Here is a 23,548-nt window from a genome sequence, read left to right as displayed (position 1 = left end):
TGCGGAGTGTAAAGGAGACGTACGCTGGGAATGGGGTGGGGCGGGGGGACGCCGTATTTATTGGATGGACGCAGAACGTGCGATGAATGACTACGGCGCTTACTGCCAACTCAATTTATGGCGGAAAGTTTGGGCGAGCGGCAGGGACCGGAGATGAAAATTAGGAGCGGGGACGCTAATTTGCCTTTACGGGAAATGCATGAGACTGTCGGCGGACGGCAAAGGCCCCGAAAACCCATCTCTTAAATTTTTGTCATTTGTCCAACTGTTCATGAGGTTTGATCATCAAAGTCACCCGTACAGAAATTTGTCTTCCCTTTTCGTTATTTTTTCGTCTCCACATTTCCTTTGCGGGATTAAAGAAGTTTGGGGATGGGGTTAGTTATTTCAAACGAAAACAGATACGAGAACGTAACTGTGACCTGGCCGAAGAAATAGTAGATAATAGGAAATACAAATAATGAAGGAGGAGAAGGAGGGAGATTTCATTAAACAGAGCTGTAAGCTGTGTAATGGGGAGAGGCTTGTGGCTTGGGAGGGAGTGCGTTAGGGAGAAACGGCGTAGTAACAAAAAAATGGCTCTGAGCACTATGGGACTCAACTGCTGTGGTCATAAGTCCCCTAGAACTTAGAACTACTTAAACCTAACTAACCTAGGGACATCACACACATCCATGCCCGAGGCAGGATTCGAACCTGCGACCGTAGCGGTCGTGCGGTTCCGGACTGTAGCGCCTTTAACCGCTCGGCCACTCCGGCCGGCTTGGCGTAGTAACAGAGTCATTGACGTTTGAAGAGGCAGTATAAGACAGATTCAAGAATTGTATTAAAATTCTGGGTGAAAGGTTATCAGTGATAAGATTCACTGATGACTTTGCTATCCTCAGTGAAAATGAAGTGCCGGCCGGGGTGGCCGACAGGTTCTAGGCGCTACAGTCTGGAACCGCGCGACCGCTACGGTCGCAGGTTCGAATCCTGCCTCGGGCATGGATGTATGTGATGTCCTTAGGTTAGTTAGGTTTAAGTAGTTCTAAGTTCTAGGGGTCTGATGACCTCAGAAGTTAAGTCCCATAGTGCTCAGAGCCATTTGAACCATTTTTTTTGAAAATGAACCATAATTAAATAACTTATTGAATGAGTAAAGAGTATGCTCTAATACTAAGACTAACAAATGCGAAAGTAGCAGAAATGAGACTAGCGCTAAACTTGTCATCAGAAATTGAGGACCACGAAGTAAACGAACTGAAGAAATTTTGCTACCTTCGAATCAAAATAAGGTAATACGAAAGAAGCAAAGAGGGCATAAAAACCAGAGAGCACAGGCAAAGACGACATTCCTGGTCAAAAGAAGTACAGCATTATATGGTAATGAAGCGTGGACTGTGGATCACCGAAAAAGAAGAGAACAGAGGCATTGCAGGTGTGGTGCTATAGAAGGGTGCTGAAAATTACGTGGACTGATAAAGAATGAGGAGCTACTCCGGAGAATCGGCGAAGAAAAGAACATACGGACAAGGGGCAAAATGACAGGACATGTGTTAACACAGAAGGATATAATACCTATGTCACCAGAGGGAGCTATGGAGTGCAAAAGTTGTATGGAAAGATAAAGACTGGAATAAGCCCAACAAATAATTGAGGACGTAGGATGCAATTGCAACTCTGAGATGAAGAGGCTGTCGCAAGAGAGAAATTCCTGGCAGGCCGAATCTAACCAGCAAGAAGGCTGAAGACTCGTGCCTTTGCAATCAGCGCTCGGAGAGGAGAGTAAATCGATTAAAGTTCTATCTCTAAGTAATGAGCACCTCATGAAACAACTAAAATTATGAACACGAAGTAGTTAAAACTGACCTGTTTGGCTTTTACGGGTGACCTAACACTCTTAAGTATCGACTGTGGAAAACTACAGATCAGGCTACCACCATACTATAACACAAAAAGTCCAGGCGGAAAATGTTGCCATTTCAGAAATAAATTGAATTGTTTCAAAACTAGAGCAAATAACGGTGATACTTCTAGTGTACCCGTATTATTTCAAAACTCAACCGCAATTGTAACCAAGATATGTACTCGGTGATATGCTATGGCACTCGGGTCGTAGGTAGCCTCTACTGCACCCGTATTATTTCAAAACTCAACCGCGTCCGTAACCAAGATATGTACTCGGTCATATGCTATGGCACTCGGGTCGAAGGTAGCCGGTTCGAATCCCGATGATGGAAGAAATTTTTTCCGCCAGTAGTGGTCGGGCAAGTGGAGGCGGTGGCCTACAAATCCTGATAAGTAGTATCTGGAATGAGATTTTCACTCTGCAGCGGAGTGTGCGCTGATATGAAACTTCCTGGCAGATTAAAACTGTATGCCCGACCGAGACTTGAACTCGGGACCTTTGCCTTTCGCGGGCAAGAGCACTGCCAGGAAGTTTCAAGTAGTATATGCATGAATTTCAAACCCTCCCGCAGTGTTTCATGGCGTGAGGGCATGTGAGACACTTGACGGTGGTCTGCCCTTCGTAGGGAGACGTTTATGGCCACTACCTTGGCGCTATTCGAGAGGAGTAACCTCTGTGCTGGCACCGAATGTCGATATGGTGCGATACCTGTGAGTGTGTTTTTTGTTCTGCACTGTGTCTCAAACTCTGAGAAATGTGTTGAATCGTATTTGTTACTGAATGAAAAATGCCATAAAATGACGCTGTATTTTCTATGTAAATAACACAAAATTAACTCTGTTATTTTCTCAGAATCTTTGTTGTTTAAGTTAATTGTCAGATCCAATTAAAATAAAGGAGGCATTTTTTCTTACACCGTTTTTTGCTGCAGGAAACCACCACCGCAACGAAAAAAACCGCCAACGTGTTGTGTTCAGCATAAACTAAATGAAATAGTAAACGCGAACATCCGTCTGAAGATAAATCTTTCTGTTCTAAATGAGTTACGGCGTTATCTTTTATTCATAAGTAGCATTATTAACAGGGACTGAAACTCGTACCACAAGACTGAAACTCATTGCACAAGAAAAAGAATCATTTAGCAGCTATCGTTGTTTTCCAAGATGTCTTTTATGAATTTCAATAGAACTGGTACCTGATGCGTTCAATTTTAATATATCGTTATTGTCGCTATTGTGGTCTTCAGTCTTACGACTGGTTTGATGCAACCGCCTACGACAGAGCTGCGTTCCTTGGGAAACATAACATCTGTATTTTCCCTTTGCTTTCAGCCGCTCGCAGTACCAACATAGGAAAGCCATGCTGGCTGATACTAGGAAGCCAGATAAATCAGACATCCAATCCGTTGCGCTTGCAACTACTGAAAAGACTGCTGCCTCTTTTCAGGAGCCATATCTCTGTGTGGCCTCTCCACACACCTCAGTTATGCTGCACCTACGGTACGGCCTTCTCCTCCGTAGGCGCATTGAAACTGCCCCACCTCGGAAAGTCCACGGTTCTTCGGCAGTCACACTGGTGTAAGCCGCAGGCAACAGCAACCGAAACGTTGAAAATTTCAGCACGTATCACGCAGCAACATGCCCAAGAAGAATCTTTCTGGATTCCAGCAAACATTTGCAGAAGAACTCTACCACTCTCTTACAAACAAGGCTTTACGAACGAAATTGGGCGAGTCGGCTAGACGCGCAATTAGTACCGACTAAACTCCCAGGTCCTGGCCGCTCGCCTCGCATTATTTCACGGCGCATTTACTGCGAAGAGAAGGCGGAGCCCAGCGTCGGCGAAAGCGGGCGAAAAGTAATCTTATGATTTTTTAAATGGATGGAATTATCTCTGCAATCTCTCGGCGGCGGCATAAGTCTTTTGGCCCCGCGGGGACCATCATCGCCCCGCCGAAATCCTGTAATCGCGGGATTTTTACCCCGGCCGGGCGCGTCTAATGAGGAAATGCTTTTACGGGAGAAGGGGGAGGGGGTTTGCCCCGTAATGGAGAAGTCCTAATGGGCCGCGAGCGCGCCAACAATAACGTCAATTATAAAACTGCGAGGCGTCCCCAGCGTCGATGGCGATCCGCGTCTCCTGCCCTATGGGGAGAACAGGCGGACTTCTCCAAGCGGGCTGCCACAGCGTCTTAGCGCGGCTGTGAGCGACAGGCAAGATAACTTTTGGAGCATCCTGTGTCTGTGAGTTTCGGGGCGTAGACAAAAGTGATTCCAAGTCCAAATGTTGCCAGCCTGATCAACGCTTTGTGACCGACGTCTGTGTACTTACTACCTTAAAATAAGGAATATCGAGTTCGGAAACTTACAATTTTTGCTAGTGTTCGGAAACTTACAATTTTTGCTAGTGAGAAATGTGTATGTAAATCTGAGCACACTCGTGGTCGTTGTGAGTCTATAGCTTCTCAGCCGTTTTCTAACGTCTTACTTTTGTATACAACATTCAACACCTCCGTCATCCTGTTGTGAGCTTAATCAGGACTCAATAGACAGCTTAACGCCGGTATGACAATAGTGTGACCCTTGAAGGAGATCACAGGATCAGCACAGAAACGTTGAATGAAGCGGCTGGAAAGACGACACTGTCAAACGACTTGGTACACTTCATGTATTCAGTTATCCTTCTCCGAGTTCCCGTAAGCTCTCACTACACATTCTGTGTTGGTTTACTTCGCAACAGTGGAGGTCTGGTTACGCTAGTGATTGCACACATCCTATGGAAATATGTTCCGAAACTTTCTGAGGTCATAGAGGTAGGCGAAAGTTTTCGAGGGGTTTTCTGCCCACTTGAGACGCTGAACCAAAATTACACCCACCTTCTTCACAGTTTTTTTGTATACAGGGTCTCTCTGGAGGAACGGTCGATGTTCAGAGATATGACAGGAACGATCATTGGAAGCAAAAAAGTCTAGTAAACAAGGGCTCTAAAATGAATACCTTAGGAGCTGACAGCACTTACTGACCTTCGCTGCTGTGAAAGACATTTCATCTACTGAACAAGTGCTCATAGCTGTTAATGTACGCACTTTAGAGCTCATGTTTACTGGCAGATTTTTTTCTTGTCTTGGGCCATTCTCCCAAAATAAGGAAAGCAAAGAGCTTGCTGTAGAAGATATGTGTTTCACAGTATCGAAATTGAACAAAAAATGGTTCAAATGGCTCTGTGCACTATGGGACTTAACATCTTAGGTCATCTGCCCCCTAGAACTTAGGACTACTTAAACTAAACTAACCTAAGGACATCACACACATCCGTGCCCGAGACAGGATTCGAACCTGCGACCGTAGCAGTCGAGCAGTTCAGAACTGAAGCGCCTAGAACCGCTCGTCCACCGCGGCCGGCAAATGAACAACAGCTCATACCTCTCAAGAGAACTTATTTACTAGAATGTTTTACTTCGAAAGATCGTTCCTGTCATTTCCCTGAATACTGACAATTTCTACGGGGACAACCTGCAGTATTTAATAACAAAATCGTAGAAAATTTCAATAAGGAGAGATGGCGTCAGGTCTTGCTACCGTTGGTACAAAGCTGTAGCTCACTTGAATGAGGATGGAGACGAAACCGGTCGTGAACTTTTTGAAAGAATAACTGCTGCATTTAACCTGGAGCATCAGCACTGTTTATCCAGGATATTTATGAGCAGCTGTCTAGACGATTTATCAAATCGCTCGGACATAACCTGTAAAAGATGGATTTGGAGCTCGACCAATGAGTTTCGCAGTATTGCTTAATCTGAGAGGTGTGCTTATCAGAGGAAGGATTGCCGCGGCTTTCCGGGTGGTCGCTCCCCTTTCCGCAAACGCCCGCGATCTGTCGCGGCGAACGCGGCGTAGAAATCTGCGCCTGTCTACCCGTCCGGAAATTGTGATGGTGGAAGGGTGGGGGAGGGGGGAGGAGGGGCACCATATGGCCGTGACATCTGCTTTCCCGCAGATTGGTTTATGATACAGCCGAGAGGCGTCACGTTCCGTATCCTTGCGTGGCGGCCAGTCGGTGTCATATTTATCATTATCGGTAATAACACGCTGCTCTGTTGGATAAATGATTAAATGCCTCCTGCGAGAGCCCCGCGATAAGCGATATTGATTTGGCGCCCTTATCTCAGATAGCTAACCTGCCAGCGCCCGTGCCGTCCGGCTCCCAGCGCACTGAGGGGCCAAATATTCTTTATTTTCGTTGGAGTAAGTCGCTTCGACGTCCCTCTGAAAAGCGTGAAGCTAAAAAGTCCTGAGCTTCGTACACGTTTTGCCGTTTGAGATAAGGGCTGCACATCAGACGGCGGATGGAACTAAGACAACGTCTTCCAAAAGAATTATAGCAAGCATTTTCCCATCAATAGTGATGGGGGTAATTAGTAACGGAAACATCAACTCCCAGAATTACAAATGGAACAGCAACGTCGAGTGAAATGGTTCTCTAGTTTGTGAGTTTACGTCTCGAGTACTCAGTGGTTTCCTCAGACAGGGACCGGACCTTCTTCGAATTTCTTCGTACATTTTGAAAACCAGTGCTCGAACATCAGTTCCGTAAAGCAGTATGACACAACTCTCAAGAGAAGTGGAACAAATCTCCGCTTATGATTAAGTCTTCTGAGCGCTCTTAAGCACAATACACGTCGAATTTTTGATAGTAGTGGCTGGTGGACGAATGCAAAGCATGTAAAGACTAATAATCGCAAAATAGCTGGCTCGAATCTCGCTAATAGTAACTCTTTTTTACTTCTATTGAAATTCCACATTTACGAACAAATAGAAATGTAGAGTTTGTTTATAAAATAAGCTTTTTGATTACCAGTCACGATTTTCTTTTTACTTATGTTGTGAGGTGCATTTTCGTGTATTATGCCATTTATTTGAGATGTTTTGGATATGTGATGAACTGAATAGTATTATTCCTTTTACTATAGAAAACATCATGAAAAAATGGTATAATGTACGAAAAACACAATTGAAAATGTGATTTATGGTTGACGAACATACAGCACACAGCATCGTCGATAGTTATGTATTAAAAGATGAACATGTCACCAATTTGTGTTACGAAACACACAGTATCAATATGGAACGCAGGTTTCTCGTCGAATTTCTTCGATGAAATCCTCTCGGGTTACCAGCAGAGTCACGGCGTCAAGTTCTCGCAACGTTTCAACGTATTTCTACCCTCTTTTCACTTCGCCTGAAGATGACGAGTAGGAAGCTTCTCGAAACGTTGCGGCAACACAGCGCTACGACTCGTCTAATAATCCGAGAAGATTTCATCGTAGTTTCAATGTTTGATTTTTACCTCCAAGACTGTATTACTTAGAGAGTGAGTTGGATTTCGCTGACTTGACTTATTGCATTGTAATGTATACGATCGCAGGTTCGAATCCTGCCTCGGGCATGGATGTGTGTGATGTCCTTAGAGTAGTTAGGTTTAAATAGTTTTAAGTTCTAGGGGATTGATGACCTCAGAAGTTAAGTCCCATAGTGCTCAGAGCCATTTGAGCCATTTTTGTAATGTATATGCTTTGAATGTGTTGTGGCTACCACGTCGCTGGTTGACGATTTTGCTAACGGCGTGTTCCCGTTGTGTGTTGCAGGCTCAGAGAAGAGCGCGGCGAGACGGAACGGGCCCTGGCGTTGGACCATAAGGTGCGGGACCTCAGTTCGCACAACGGTTAGTATCTGCAACTGCACCTACACGCTGACAGTACTCACCATCTGCTTAAATTTATTCACAGTCTCACAGACTTCCTTTACAACTGTCAGAGTAAGACACCAAATTGCTTTAGCGCCTGGGAGAATTAAATGGCAACTATCAAATTAACGTATAAGAAGAATGATTATTATAAACTGCGTAATAGCGCAGGGTAGGCAGAATAAATTTTGCCCGGAAAATATTTCACTCACCTTGAAACAACATCTACATTTCGTGATTACTCTGTTTTCACAATAAAGTGCCTGGCAGAGAGTTCAATGATCCATCTTCATGCTGTCTCTCTACCGTTGCACTCTCGAACGGCACGCGGGAAAAACGAGCACTTAAATTTTTCTGTGCGAGCCCTTATTTCTCTTATTTTATCGTGATGATCATTTCTGCCTACGTAGGTGAGTGCCAACAGAATGTTTTCGCAATCGGAGGAGAAAACTGGTGATTTAAATTTCATGAGAAGATCCCGTCGTAACGAAAAGCGCCTTTGTTTTAATGATTGCCTTTTCAATTCACGTATCATGTCTGTGACACTATCTCCCCTACTTCGTGATAATACAAAACGAGCTGCCCTTCTTTATACTTTTTCGATGTCATCCGTCAGTCCCACCTGATGCGGATCCCACACCGTACAACAATACTCCAGAATATGGCGGACAAGCATAGTGTAATCTGTCTCTTTGGTAGATCTGTTGCACCTTCTAAGTGTTCTGCCAATGAATCGCAGTCCTTGGTTTGCTCTACCCAATATATATATATATATATATATATATATATATATATATATATATATATATATATATATCAACCCAAGTTACATCATCTACTCGACGTAAGAGTGACGTAAGTTGGGTTGCCTCTCTTCAGTTGCGTGAAATATTTCCCGCGTCAGTATATACAGCCCATTAAGCATATGGCGTTAACTGATTTAGGTTTAAGATTTATGTAATATGCCTCCACATTCCTATAAAATATTTCAATAAATGTCTTTCCTTGGCTGTGGCCACCATGAAGCGGCACCTATAACGGAAGCCAAAGAGTAGCGACAGTTCACATTATAGATCTCAAGCATGGATTATCTCATGTAACGAAACGAAAAAATTCTATCTGCGGACCGAAGGATGCTTTGAATAGCTAGAGACCTGTGTTATGACTTCCCATTAAATTCCGTGTACACATTAGTTAAAACCTAAAATATGCTAGGGTGAAATAAAAGAACAAATCAACAGATTCGGCCTCAACAGACTATGTAACAGTCACTCTTGCAGGACAGTCATGCAACTTTTAGTTTTCCTGAATTCGAATATGCATTTCCTCCCTACATTATTCTCGAAACCCTATCGATTTCATTCCAACACAATGTAGATCTGCATGGATACTCTGCAAATCACACGTAATTACGTGGCAGAGAGTTTATCAAACTACCTTCACAATAATTCTGTATTATTCCATTCTCGAACAGCGTGCGTAAGAAACGACCACCTATATCTTTCCGTGCGAGCTAGAAAACGAAGAAATCAATGAGACTGTCTACATATCAAGAACACCTACGACGGTTTGTGATGATGTACGAGCCTGATAGAGAAAGAACAACTTACTGAGCAGAAGTACTTCAATTTAAACCAACAGAAGGAGACAATATTCTCTACATCGACTAGATTTTCAAGTTTTTCATCATCTTCTACAGAATTAGACGGTAATTCTCAACATAGAGGCAGTTCCAAGATCACAATATCACATTATCAAGCCCACTGAGGTAGTATGAATATATACAAGCCAGTTGGAGTTTTTTCGGTAGAGGTGTTTTGCTCAGCCATGGGGGGAATGACGGGATTTGGAATGAAGGAAACTTAAACAACATATTCCTCTCTGCTTTGCATTTATATGCAACTAAAAATTCTGCTAAATTAAATAAGCATACAGTTACCCAACATAAATTGTGTCACACCAGGACAACCTATAACTGCTGGCTGAAATGGGCTATGCTCTACTACAGCTCATTGTCTCCTTGAGAGATGGAAAAAAAAAAAACATTCACTAAATAAGCAAAATAAAATAGTCGCTGTAATTCGGAAAATTTTACAGACTACAGTGACGTAGTATTTATATTTATCGCGTAAAAGAAGGAATGGAGTATCTACAAGCATTGAAGCTACCGTCTGCGAAGCTTGGGATTGCTGGCTATTACCACAGCCTCGCTGGGCGACTACACAGCGGGGTGAAGTAGCCAGCAGCCGCTTCCCTTGGCCCTATCGGCTCGGCCCACATGTTACTGTCCGTACAGTATCGCGGTGGGCCATCCATCGCGGCTTCCGCGTGTGGTCAGCGGACGTCTCCGTGAAGGATATCTGCCGGTCGACTCGCCACTGCACGACGTCTCCCCAGTAATTGATAGCGACCACTCCAGAGCTACCCTTCCGCAAATATCTCATCCCGCACCACACGCGTCGTGCATCTGCAGCGCAGACAGGGAAGCAACTAACGCTGAACCCATTTAAAATGTTCTCCATTGACGCGAATGGAAGGAATTACCCTCTTCTGTTTCTACTGTCGGCGCGCAACCCCAGAAACGCTCGCCTGAGTACTGGTAAGTTGGCAGGGTTGATACAATCTAAGGTGAGTGACGCTGTATAATCTACTATTTTCCTTCTCAACTTCGAAGTCGAGATCCTCATGTAACCGATTCGAATCCTGACGATGCGAAAGAATTTCGTCTACAGTATTTGGTTGCCAATGGTGACGCAATGTTTCTCAGCACCAGATCTTGGGGCAGTTTCTAGGGCTGAACGCCACACCGTTCGGCAGTATTTCATGGACTGAGTGTGTTCGTCATCGTTGATGGGGATTCGCTCGTTGCCGGCCGGAGTGGCCGTGCGGTTCTAGGCGCTACAGTCTGGAGCCGAGCGGCCGCTACGGTCGCAGGTTCGAATCCTGCCTCGGGCATGGATGTGTGTGATGTCCTTAGGTTGGTTAGGTTTAATTAGTTCTAAGTTCTAGGCGACTGATGACCTCAGAAGTTGAGTCGCATAGTGCTCAGAGCCATTTGAACCATTTGATCCGCTCGATAATTTGCGCGTTACGTCCGGAAGTTCGAATGAACGTATTCGAGAACAGGCTGTGTGCTACTACCAGGGTTCACTCTCTCCATTTCTTTCATTCCGTACTCAAACACTGCGCTGCGTTGCGTACTTGACTTGTCATTATCTTAGATAGTATTGGAAAATACGATTCTGCTATATTCCCAACTCTCACTACCGAGCGAGATGCGTAGTGGTTAGCACGTATTGGGGAAGACGACGGTTGATATCACCAACTGGCCGTCCAGATTCAAGTTTTCCGTGATTTGTCTAAATCGCTTAATGCCTGGATGGTTGCTCTGAAAAGGCGCTGCCAATTTCCTTCGTCGTGCTCATTTAATCTGAGTTTTTGCTCCGTCTCTAACGATCACATTGTCGACGGGACGTTAAACACTAATCTTCCTTCGTTCCTGCCAACTCTCAATGCGTTGGTACGATGTTTTGTTAGTAAGCAAACAGTTACTGTGTTCTGGAGCTTCGATACTAATCCGTTTCATATATTTACGTTCTTGCTATGTTTTGGTGATCTTTGGGTTTATCTAAGAAAGATAAAATAGTTGAAAGTGCCAGTCGTGAGGTATGAATCTGCCGAATAAAAAGGCAGCCTTGCAGCAGAAAGATTTCATTTCATAACATTCTCGACGGAATCCACGGTACAATTAGGTTTCATTTTGGAACTTAAGGCTTCCACGTCTGCTAGTGTAACGTGGTTCGCATTTACCACTCAAAAGTGTAGGCTCCTCGCCTTTCATACAGTGGCGTAACAAAACTACACCGACCCACTTCGTGACTGTTTCTAGGATCGATTTGAGGACAGGAGGGAACCAACGTCCGAAAACATCACACAACGACGGGAAAACCTGCTGCCAGTCACCCCTTCGTCATATGATCTCGAATTTATTCTATTGGGCATCTAATTCAACTACTCACAATGGACATGACAGCATTCAGGACGTTAGATGGTGGCCATAGCGACCATGCGTGTCGTAATAACACTGTAGAGTCTAGAGTGCTTTCAGCACTTGGCTTCCTATGAGCAATTTGTTCCAACGCTCTGCAGCTCCGTGTAGTTTCGGGCATCGTTTTGTTACTAATTGACTGTATATGATTAATTGAACCAGCTGACATGTACTAAGAAGGCAAAGGCGAGCTACCACCTTCAGCAACACCATGCCTAAAAGATAACTGTTCAAACCAGCGTTTGCATTAGGTCCACTATGTTGGCTTTTTTGCTGCTGTCACCCTAAGGAAAAATGCACAGATAAAACCGCCACAGGTCGCAGATTATGTGATTTATTGATTAGTTTCTCTCATTGAACGCGGAGATCCTCAGATGGTCTTACAGTAAACACAGCAGATGCAACTCACAAAACTATGTTGACGACGGTGCCGAGTGGTGTTTAAAACAACTAACATGTTAAAGCATCCACATCTACATGATTTCTCTGCAGTTCGCAATTTAGTGCTTTAAAGAGGGTTGACTGAACCACTTTCAAACTATTTCCCTATCGTTCCACTTCCTAACCACGCACGGGGAAAACGAGCACTGAAGTCATTCCAGCCGAGCTCTGATTTATCTTTTTTTATGAGAATTATTTCTTCCAATGTAGATGGGCGCCAACAAAATATTTTCCTAGCCGGAAGAGGAAGGTACTGTTTCAAATTTAATGAGGATACTTACCGCAACAAAAAACGGCATTGTTCTAGTGATAATCACCCCCATTCGCTTATCATATCCATGATACTCTCTCCCCTATTTCACGAAACGAGCTGCCCTTCCTTGGACTTTTTCGATGTCCTCCGTGCCGGCCGGAGTGGCCGAGCGGTTCTAGGCGCTACAGTCTGGAACCGCGCGACCGCTACGGTCGCAGGTTCGAATCCTGCCTCGGGCATGGATGTGTGTGATGCCCTTAGGTTAGTTAGGTTTAATTGGTTCTAAGTTATAGGGACTGATGACCTCAGAAGTTAAGTCTCATAGTGCTCAGAGCCATTTTTTGATGTCCTCCGTCAGTCCCATCTGATGCGGATCCCACACAGCACAGCAGTACTCGAGAAGTAGACTTGTTGCAATTTCTGTGTGTTCTGCCAATAAATCTCAGTCGTCAGTTTGCTCTTCTCACAACATTATCTAGGTGATTGTTTCAGTTAAAATTATTCGTAATTGTAATAGCTAGGTATTTAATTGAATTTTCAGCCTTTATATTTGTCTGATTCAGTGTGCATCCGAGATGTTTTGGATTTCTTGTATTACTTATCAGGATGAGTTCACACTTTTCATTGCCAACAGAGAAATTAATATGTGAGGATGATCGAGTCTGATGGTCGAAACTACGCAACAATTCAAATTACTCGGGATCTGTGGCGAATTTATTCGTACATTATTTACAGCGGTCCCTATATCTCCTGCTAGCGAGGTGACCCTATAGTTTGTTAGCGAATCTTTATGGTTGTATGACAGTGGCGCATCAAACTTTTTGTTTTCCACGTTTCGTCCAGAACTGTGCTGGACGTCTTTAGAGATGCCCCTTGGATCCACTGAGTGTTGAGTCGATAAGACCCAGCGGGTCCGGGAGCACCACTCTTCGTAGCTGTATGGTCGTGGTGCATGAAACTTTTTTGTACTTGACCTTTAGTCTAGAGCTGCGCCAGACATCTTCAGTAGTCCAGAACTGCGCCGGACATGTTCAGGGGTGCCCCTTGGATCCGCTGAGTGTTGAATCTATAAGAACTGGCGGATACTGGAGAACCTCTGAAGATGTCGAAGGCAGCTCTGCCTGAAACATTAGGAACAAAAAAGTTTCATGGACCACGACTGTACAGTCTGGGAGATTCACCAGCAACCACGAGAATCGGACGTGCAATCCTTCATTCTATGATACCTTTGTTTAGGGAGTATCATTGTCTTATTTTCGAGGCCAGCTGTATGTAAGAGGCACTGTGGAGAGGAGAGTGACATGGAGCTGTTTGTGTTGCAGGCTCGAGCAACGGCCACTCGCCCGTGCTGAACCTGAGCAAGAGCGGCGCGGGCTCCGGCGGCGAGCACTCGGGCAGCGAGGCGGGACACACGGCCGAGCCCGACGACGAGGAAGACGACGAGAACGTCAGCGACGTCGACGACGACGACGACAAGGACGCGGGTGAGTGCCCCGCAGACAATTTCGAGCGCCTTGCCAGCTGCAAACTCAGCCGCACTGCCAGGAGAAGTTCGTGTCGAGCGCCGTGGCAACCAGCGGGAGGAAATGTCCAACAGCAGGTAGTGCAAGTTTCAAGGTGATCGAGGAGCGGAAGAACTTAACCGAGTTCGACAGGGCCGCAGACGGTCGTATTCTCGATGGGTGGAGGATGGATTCCTCAGATAGTCGGGTGTTCAAGAGTAACTGCAGCCACTAATGTCAACGCAGGAGAAGGCAAGCTTCCGGCAGTATTCACCGACATTGTGGCACAACAGACACTCTACTGAGAACCTCCTCCACTTTATCATTCCTCAGTTGCTGGCGTCACTAATTTCATGGTTCTGGTTGGTGTGATAAAGGGCAGCAAGCTCTAAACGTAGAAAAATTCAAGTTAATGAGGATGATTACGAAACATAAACCAGTAATGCTCATGTACAGCGTTAGGCGTGCCCGTGTGACACAGTCACGTCGTTTAAATATCTAAGCGTAAAGCTGCAAAGCGCTGTGAAATGGAACGAACATGTGAGGATTGTGGAACGGGAGGCCAGTGCTCGACTTCGATTTATTCGTGGAATTTTGGGAAAGTGTGGTTCATCTGTAAAGCAGACCGCATATAGGACACTATTGCGACCTATTCTTGAGTATCGCTCGAGTGTTTGGAATCTATACCAGGTTGGCTTAAAGGAAGACATCGAAGTAATTTAATAGGGGGATGGTAGGTTTACGGCCGGAAGGTTCGAACAACACGTAAGCGTTACGGAGATGCTTCGGGAACTCGAATGGGAATCCCTGGAGGGAAGACGAAATTCTTTTCGAGGAACACTATTTAGAAAATGTAGACAGCCAGCATTTGAAGCTGACTGCAGAACGATTCCACTGCAGCCAACATACATTTCGCGTAAGGACCACGAAGACGAGAGAAATTAGGATTATTACGGAGGCATATATATATATATATATATATATATATATATATATATATATATATATATACATAGTCGTTTTTTTCGTTATTTGCGAGTGGAACGGGAACGGAAATCACGAGTAGTGGTATAGGCTACCTTCAGCGATACACCGTTCTCTGATTTGTGTAGTAAGTAAGTAGATGTAGGTGCAGATGTAGATCATGTTCATCAAACCAAACCCGAACAACTGTGACCCGGTGACATGGTGCATCGTCATCCATAAAAATTCTGTCGTTGCTTGTAAACATAAAACCGATGAATGGCTGCAAACAGTCTCCAAGTTGCCGAACATAATTATTTACAGTCAATAATCGGTTCACTTGGACAGGAGAGCCCAGTACGTTGCGTGTAAACACATCTCACATCATTAGCACAGTGCCGTGTTGGCAACTTGAGTCCATGAAGTCGTGAGGTCTGCGCCACACTTGAATCCTACCATCAGCTATCAACATCTTAAACGGGACTCATCTTACCAGGCCACGGTTTTCCAGTCGTGTAGGGCCCAACCGATATTGTCAGGAGCGCAGGAAAGCGCCGCACGGGATTTCGTGATGTTAGCAAAGACACTCGCGTCGGTCGTCTGCTGCCGTAGCCCATTAACGCCAGATTTCGCCGGACTGTCCTAATGGATACATTCGTCGTGCGCTCCACATTGACTTCTGTGGTTATCTCAGTCAGTGATGTCTGTTACCACTGACAACTTTACACAAACGCCTCTACTCTCGGTCGTTAAGTGAAGGCTTCGGACACTGCTTTGTCCGTGGTGTGAGGTAATGCTTGAAATTTTGTATTCTCGGCACCCTCGTTCCACTGTGGATACCGAAATATTGAATTCCCTAACGATTTGCGGAATGGAATGTACCGTGCATTTAGATACAACTGCCACTCCGCGTTTAAAGTCTCTCAGTTCCCGTAGTGCGGCAGTCATCATGTCGGAAACTGTTTCACACGAATCACCTGCGTACAAATGAGAGATCCGCCAATGCATTGACCTTTTATACGTTGCATACTCGGTACTTCCGCCATCTGCATGTGTGCACACCACTGTCCCATGACTTGTGCCACTACAGTGTAATGTCGTTGCGAACACAATGCAGTATATCGTCGGTGTAAGACTTTGAGCTCCATGAGGTGCAGGATTGGCGGCTGCCGGGTGTCGGTAGCGTGTCCGCGGGCGCTGCTACCGACCATTGTTCCGAACCTGTTGCCGCCTCCGCCGCCGCCGCCACCGCCGCCTGGCGCCAGCTGACCCCGTCCCTCCAGTAGAGTTCTGCTACAACGATGGCAAGTGACACAAATTTCTGTGTTCCCATCACACAACCAGCGGACAGCCCGAAGTTTTAACTCTCCTTATCAATCATCATCACTATCACCTCCTTTTTGCTTCTTATTAAGAGAATAGAGTTTGTTGTCTCAGTTCACACCTGTTGACATCCGTAATTTCGTAGTCCTTCGATCTGCTTTTCTTAGACATCGTGACCTCTTCCGCTTGGTATCTGTGTTACACCATTCCAGCAAAAGTTTGCTTGAGGACCCTGTGGAGAGATATTCTCTTAATAACATTGCTGTCGTTTTAGTTCAAGGCCTACAGTCCAGCCTTAGCTGTGTCGAATACCTCAGTTATCGGACGCTTTCTTCTTTCCTTATGAAAAACCGAGGAAGGCTCCACAACTTATCATACAAGTTACTTGTAGCACAGTACGTATTTATACTGAGAATTAGCAAGATGTATGTCACTATGCCACATTCTGCGTAACATGTGTTACGTATGTTCATAAGCTGTAATGTTTTTACATAGATATTTCGATATTAGGATGGTGCTACACGCATCTACGAGGGTTATTCCAAAAGTAAGGTCCGATTCGCCGTAACTATTGAAATTTGGCGCCAATGACAAAACACGCATGCGCGCCGACTCCCGGCAAGCCTTGCGCGTCAAACGCCGCCATTCGCTTTGTTACTGTTGCTGAGTGTAGTTCACAGTGTCACTTTACAATGTTTAAGACAATTGATCAGCCCGCCGATTGTGAAGTAAGGGCAGTAATACGGTTTTTGTCTGCAAGAAACAATTCAGCGGCGGAAATCCATCGCCAGATTACTGAAGTGTACGGTCCTAACATAATGAGCGACAGTAAAGTGCGCAAGTGGGTGCGAGCTTTTAATGAAGGACGGGATAATGTGCACGATGAACCATGGTGTGGCCGACCATCAGTGATTTCAGACGATTTGGTCAATGCGGTTGACAAAAAAATTCGTGAAGATCGCCGATTCACTATTACAGACGTAGACATGCATTTTCCGAATGTGAGTAGAACAACTTTGTACAGAATTGTGTCTGAACATTTGAAGTTTCACAAATTGTGTGCCCGTTGGGTTCCCAGGCTGCTTACTGAGCCCCAACGAATGAAAAGAATGGCTTTTGCTCTTGATTTTTTGGAGCGATATCATAAGGAAGGTGACAGTCTTTTAGACAATGTTGTCACAGGGGATGAGACATGGGTTTCTCACATCACTCCAGAGTCTAAACGTCAGTCAATGCAATGGCGTCACACGTCATCGCCAGTCAAGGTCAAGGCAAAGCAGACAATCTCAACACGTAAGGTTATGGCGACTGTGTTCTGGGATAGATGTGGAGTATTGTTAGTCGACTTTATGGAGAGAGGAACAACGATTAATAAAGCCGCCTACTGCGCTACCCTGACTAAACTTCGACGTGCAATCCAGAATAAGCGACGTGGTCTTTTGTCGTCTGGAATCTTGTTGTTGCATGACAATGCCAGACCCCACACTGCAAATGAAACGCAAGCTCTGATCAAGAAATTTGGATGGGAACAGATGGACCATCCTCCTTACAGTCCGGACCTGGCGCCAAGTGATTTCCACCTGTTCCGTTACTTAAAGGAGTTTCTCGGCGGCAAGCGCTTCGACACAGATGATGAAGTGAAAGAAGCAGTTAAGGACTGGTTATCGTCACAGGCGGCCGATTTCTATAACATGGGCATTCAAAAGCTTGTTGAACGATGTGACAAATGTTTAAATAAGTATGGAAGTTATGTAGAAAAATAGATAAAGATGTAAGGAATGTAAATAAAACAATTGTTTTGAAAAAACATTTTAGTTTTGATTTTTTTTTTATAACCGGACCTTACTTTTGGAATAACCCTCGTACTTTACTATAATTGTAAATGTACGTAAAAATGTTTCCCGACAGATCACCGATGCTAAGCACTGTCGGGCTCGTCTAGCATTTGGATGGATGAACACCTGGTCTGCCGAGCGCTGTTGGCAAGCGAGACGCAGTCAGCTCTTGTGAGGCAAACTGGGAAGCTACTTGATTGAGAAATAGCGGCTCCGGTCTCGGGAACTGACAAAACGGCCGGGAGAGCGGTGTGCTGACCACATGCGCCTCCATATCCGCATCCAGTGACGCCTGTAAGCTGAGACTGACACGGCGGCCGGTCGGTACCGTTGGGCCTTCCAAGGCCTGTTCGGATGGAGTTTAGTTTCATACCTAAAAATACCCTTCCCTTCTTTGACGTATGGCGACCTTCACTATAGATCGGCTGCATTAGGATTGATAGGTAACATGTATCTGATATTACGCCATGAAACGCCATAATTTTTTCATAAATTTCATCCTGAAAGTCTGTTTCGGGACAAGAACGGTTGCCGTAGCTCGTTTGTCCACACACCATTGTTACTACAATTCCAAATGAATTTATTATAACATTTGAATTGTCCAGCATTTGGAATACTCTGAGGACTGTCAGTACCGGCGATGAGTGATCAAGACATGCAGTGAACATTACCCTAAGCGTCATAGTGCGTGGTAGGGCCAATAAAAAGTTTCCTGATTGGACATATCACCAGGATCATATCTTACAGAGATTTTGGTATGCATTTTAAAAGAGGAATTTCTGTTAAAATGCGTACCAAAATCTCTGCGGGGTAGGAAGGTCAGCTGTGCTAGTACGGATACATACTGGGAGCAGCGCCTTCTGCTGCGGTCAGCATTGTGTGAGACGTAAGAACTGAGGCAGATGATCACTTGGAAAACCTAAACAGAGATGCCGACCCACATTGCTTGCTTTCATCAACAATTAGACTCTGCTAAAGTGCCGAAGCACTAAGACTGGAAGAAGGTCAATCGCCATATGGAAACCAGAGGAAATCTAATGAGGGTGGATGATATCTCCTCCTTGTAGTCGTCTTGACCTTGAGCTGAACGCCTCAACACACCTCACACTCTTTGACAGCATGTGACAACAACCTAAAGGACCTCAGTTCACTTACTGTTCGTAAACTGAACTATCGGATACGTAGCAGAGATACGGAAATACAGGGTTATTACAAATGATTGAAGCGATTTCACAGCTCTACAATAACTTTATTATTTGAGATATTTTCACAATGCTTTGCACACACATACAAAAACTCAAAAAGTTTTTTTAGGCATTCACAAATGTTCGATATGTGCCCCTTTAGTGATTCGGCAGACATCAAGCCGATAATCAAGTTCCTCCCGCACTCGGCGCAGCATGTCCCCATCAATGAGTTCGAAAGCATTGTTGATGCGAGCTCGCAGTTCTGGCACGTTTCTTGGTAGAGGAGGTTTAAACACTGAATCTTTCACATCACTATGCGTGAAACTTGCCCGCACGCTTTCAACCGTTTCTTCGCTCACTGCAGGCCGACCCGTTGATTTCCCCTTACAGAGGCATCCAGAAGCTTTAAACTGAGCATGCCATCGCCGAATGGAGTTAGCAGTTGGTGGATCTTTGTTGAACTTTGTCCTGAAGTGTCGTTGCACTGTTATGACTGACTGATGTGAGTGCATTTCAAGCACGACATACGCTTTCTCGGCTCCTGTCGCCATTTTGTCTCACTGCGCTCTCGAGCGCTCTGGCGGCAGAAACCTGAAGTGCAGCTTCAGCCGAACAAAACTTTATGAGTTTTTCTACGTATCTGTAGTGTGTCGTGACCATATGTCAATGAATGGAGCTACAGTGAATTTATGAAATCGCTTCAATCATTTGTAATAGCCCTGTAGAAGACGCGGAAATAGAAGTACATCACCTTCAGATGTGCTTTCAGACATAGAAGACAGTTCGTCACTATGGGAAGAGCAGGTACTGGTACCACACCTAATCCTTAGCCGTTCGTAGCTTTTGCTCCAGCACAGGTGCCCATGATGAAAATGGGATACTTAACGCTATGAGTTCCCGTCACTCTCTTCTCTTCTATATTTCCCTAAGTTAGACGCATCGTCTTTTAGGTCAGATGTTGCCTGTACAAAAAATGGTTCAAATGGCTCTGAGCACTATGGGACTCAACTGCTGTGGTCATAAGTCCCCTAGAACTTAGAACTACTTAAACCTAACTAACCTAAGGACAGCACACAACACCCAGCCATCACGAGGCAGAGAAAATCCCTGACCCCGCCGGGAATCGAACCCGGGAACCCGGGCGTGGGAAGCGAGAACGCTACCGCACGACCACGAGATGCGGGCATTGCCTGTACACTTTAGCTAGAACAGCTACATTTGAGTATTTACAAAACTTTGAAGTTATGTTATTCGTCGTACCGTTCACTCAGAATTAAAGAATACAGTAAGTCAATTATGATACTTTTTTTTTCCAAAGTAGGCTTGCGACCCACCGAACCCAGCGCAAGGCTGCAGCGCTGCCTTCGAGAGCAGGAGTAGCCGGCAGTTAACGACGCTTCGTGATCCGCGCTAATAAAAGCGAATCGTGAGGAATCGGTTAGGGCGGCGAACGCCATTAGTGGTGACCCGGCGACGCCCCGCCAAGCTGCCGATTTACGACCCGCCGGCGGACAATAATTCCTGACGATGACGCCCTGCTAGGTGTACGAAACGAAGCGATGACGCCCGACTGCGTTCTGTTTCCTAATGGTGCGCGCCACCGCGGCTATTAAAACCGGCGGGAGTTGCCGTCTTTTACAAATATGAACACTCCATTTCTCTCCCGTCTCTCTCTCTGTACTTCTCTTATCCTCTTCCAGCCTTACCCACCCGAACTTTTCTTTTTTTAAACTCCGCGCTCCACCGGCGTTTACTTTAGAACACCGAACGTCACGCGAGCTGTTAGTTAATGTACGGGCTGTACTACTATATTTAATTTCCTTCTCGTTTCGTTATACATTTTTCAGCGGCCGGTATTTCTCATATATCTCGTTAGCGGGCGGCGGTATTAAAATTTATGGCGCGTTTGTATTAATGTAATGATCGTGCAGCGCCAGGGAGACGGACAAAGGCAGTATTGGGCAATAGAGGGAGAAGCTCGGCGTGTATTTAATTACGTCCAGATGTTTACGAGACATTTTCGGTAATGGGAGTGTATAATAATAATAGGTGTGTTGGCGCGGCCGGCGGTCCCGGGTTGTTATCCGGCGATCTGTTTGTTGTAAGGTTACACGGGCGGTCTTGTTAGTGGCGCAGCATCAGATGCGCGCGAGCCTGTGATTGCCACTCTGCGCGCCGGATGTTTGCTCTGGCCCGCCGTAATAGCTTACGTGCTTTCTGGCGCGCGCGGCAGTCGCCGTGACACACTTTTACTGCCGTCGGCAGGTAGCGTCGGAGCCCCACGGGCGCCGGTATTGGGCTCTAGCGTCGGCTGTGTTCGAGCTCCGCTATTTTCCACCCTAGAGCACCGTCCTCAACAATTCGGGGTTGAGGACGTCCTAAAAATTCTTAACAGAACGACCTCTGGTACTGTAAGTACCCTCCGCAACACACCGTAAGGCCGTCGGCACACGGACCGTGCTATCGAACGATAACGTTGAGCGTGCCAAGTTCAATGTGCTGCTGAACGCTCAGGGACGATGCGACTTGTACATACGGTACGTGGGCCCCAACGTGGTACACGCGATCGCAGCGCACTCCAGCGGTAGTTGTGGGATGTTTCTAGTTAGTAAATCACACTGTTTACTCAAAGGGCGCGCGTAAAATTCCCACGTTAGCTCTATTAAAACGCACATTTGGCTCTGAGCACTATGGGACTTAACATCTATGGTCATCACTCCCTTAGAACTTAGAACTACTTAAACCTAACTAACCTAAGGACAACACACACATCCATGACCGAGGCAGGATTCGAACCTGCGACCGTAGCAGTCGCGCGGTTCCAGACTGAAGCGCCTAGAACCGTTTGGCCACACCCACATTTTAGTAAAACACCAAGGTCAATCTTACTTGATCACTGTTCCTATCCAGTGGCAGAATCTTTGTAACATGTGAATTATGAAGCGTAAAAGAAAAAGGAGCAAAATATCTTTATACAGTTAGCTCAAGCTGTCATGTAGATTAAGCCAATCGAACAACGTCACCCCTCAAAAAAAGGTGAACTTATATTTACATAACATAAAATATTATAGTACATACTTATATTAAACTAATAATAAAGTATCAGAACCTAATAAAAACGCGAATGTTAGGAAAAAAAGTTAGAAGTGTTCCGACGTGAACCACCGCCCCAATAATTAACTTTATTGAGAGCAGTAACACTACTTATTACGCTAAACCAACAATAGGACACATATTTTTAATCATAGTATGTTACCTCTTGCTGAAAACCTTAATCGTAAATATGTTACTAATTGAAATTTAATTATAGCAAATTGTACCAAGAACAATGCGTTTTGGGTGGATCTTGAGTGTGTCTCTGCCTTCAAATAGCCTACCCTCTTAATACGCAAGTTACAATAATTGTTTTGCCACGAATATGACGTTCCTCAATATTTTATTGGAACGAATCCACAGTTAACAACGGGTTTTCCAGTTATTCTCAATTTGCTGGTGCTCAGGAACGGCATGTATACATATAGCCTTGAAATGAATGCCAGTATGGCGCCTCACAACTCATTACTGAAGGGAGACGTCGTGCGTGTGACGTAGGTGGCGTTATGCCATCTCATTGTTCAACGCTCACACGCACGCTCAGAACATCTGACATGCCAGATATTGCTCTGCACGTTCGGAAAGACTCCCGAACGTGCTATTCCACGCTATGACGTCAGAAACTCGACACGCTCAACGCTCAACGTTCGGATGCACGGTCCGTGTGCCAACGGCTTAAAGTCTTCCTCTCACGGAACGTGGAAAGGTACGTGAACGAAGAGCTGGTGAAATCACAATGTGGAATTCCACTTTCTGCTAGAGTGGGAAGCGTGAAATGAAGAATCTGGCACTCAGAGTTTTGCCTTACGAAAGGAACGTGGCCAATACCATGCGACGTCGTTTTCATGTCACAAACAGAACTTGGGAGCCGCCATAATGTGTGGAGATAAACTGCGTATTTGCTGTTTTTTTTTTTTATTCTAGAGTGCGTGGTATGAATTTAAGCTGTTTCATAGCATCAGAACACTGAGAAGCTCTCGAAAAAAATGGTTCAGATGGCTCTGAGCACTATGGGACTCAACTGCTGAGGTCATTAGTCCCCTAGAACTTAGAACTAGTTAAACCTAACTAACCTAAGGACATCACAAACATCCATGCCCGAGGCAGGATTCGAACCTGCGACCGTAGCGGTCTTGCGGTTCCAGACTGCAGCGCCTTTAACCGCACGGCCACGTCGGCCGGCAAGCTCTCGAAAACCCGTTATGTTTTGGTTGGCAGGAGAGTCAACACCGGGTTACTAGAGGAGGCCGAAAGGCACACGTTTTAGCTC

General features: G+C 45.3%; 1 protein-coding gene across 1 annotated transcript in view; it reads left to right on the top strand.

The window, feature by feature from the left end:
* Positions 1-23,548, top strand: part of LOC124619836 (dachshund homolog 1) — a 983,755-nt gene that overhangs the window by 631,540 nt on the left and 328,667 nt on the right. Inside the window, exons 6-7 of the mRNA XM_047146444.1 lie at positions 7,536-7,612; positions 13,698-13,859. Of these exons, the coding sequence (XP_047002400.1) occupies positions 7,536-7,612; positions 13,698-13,859 (239 nt within the window). The remainder of the gene's footprint in view (positions 1-7,535; positions 7,613-13,697; positions 13,860-23,548) is intronic.

This window comes from Schistocerca americana, chromosome 6, assembly GCF_021461395.2.
Source record: "Schistocerca americana isolate TAMUIC-IGC-003095 chromosome 6, iqSchAmer2.1, whole genome shotgun sequence".
Taxonomy (NCBI): domain Eukaryota; kingdom Metazoa; phylum Arthropoda; class Insecta; order Orthoptera; family Acrididae; genus Schistocerca; species Schistocerca americana.
Note: the sequence above shows the minus strand (reverse complement) of the source record. Positions and strands in the feature narration are given on the sequence as shown.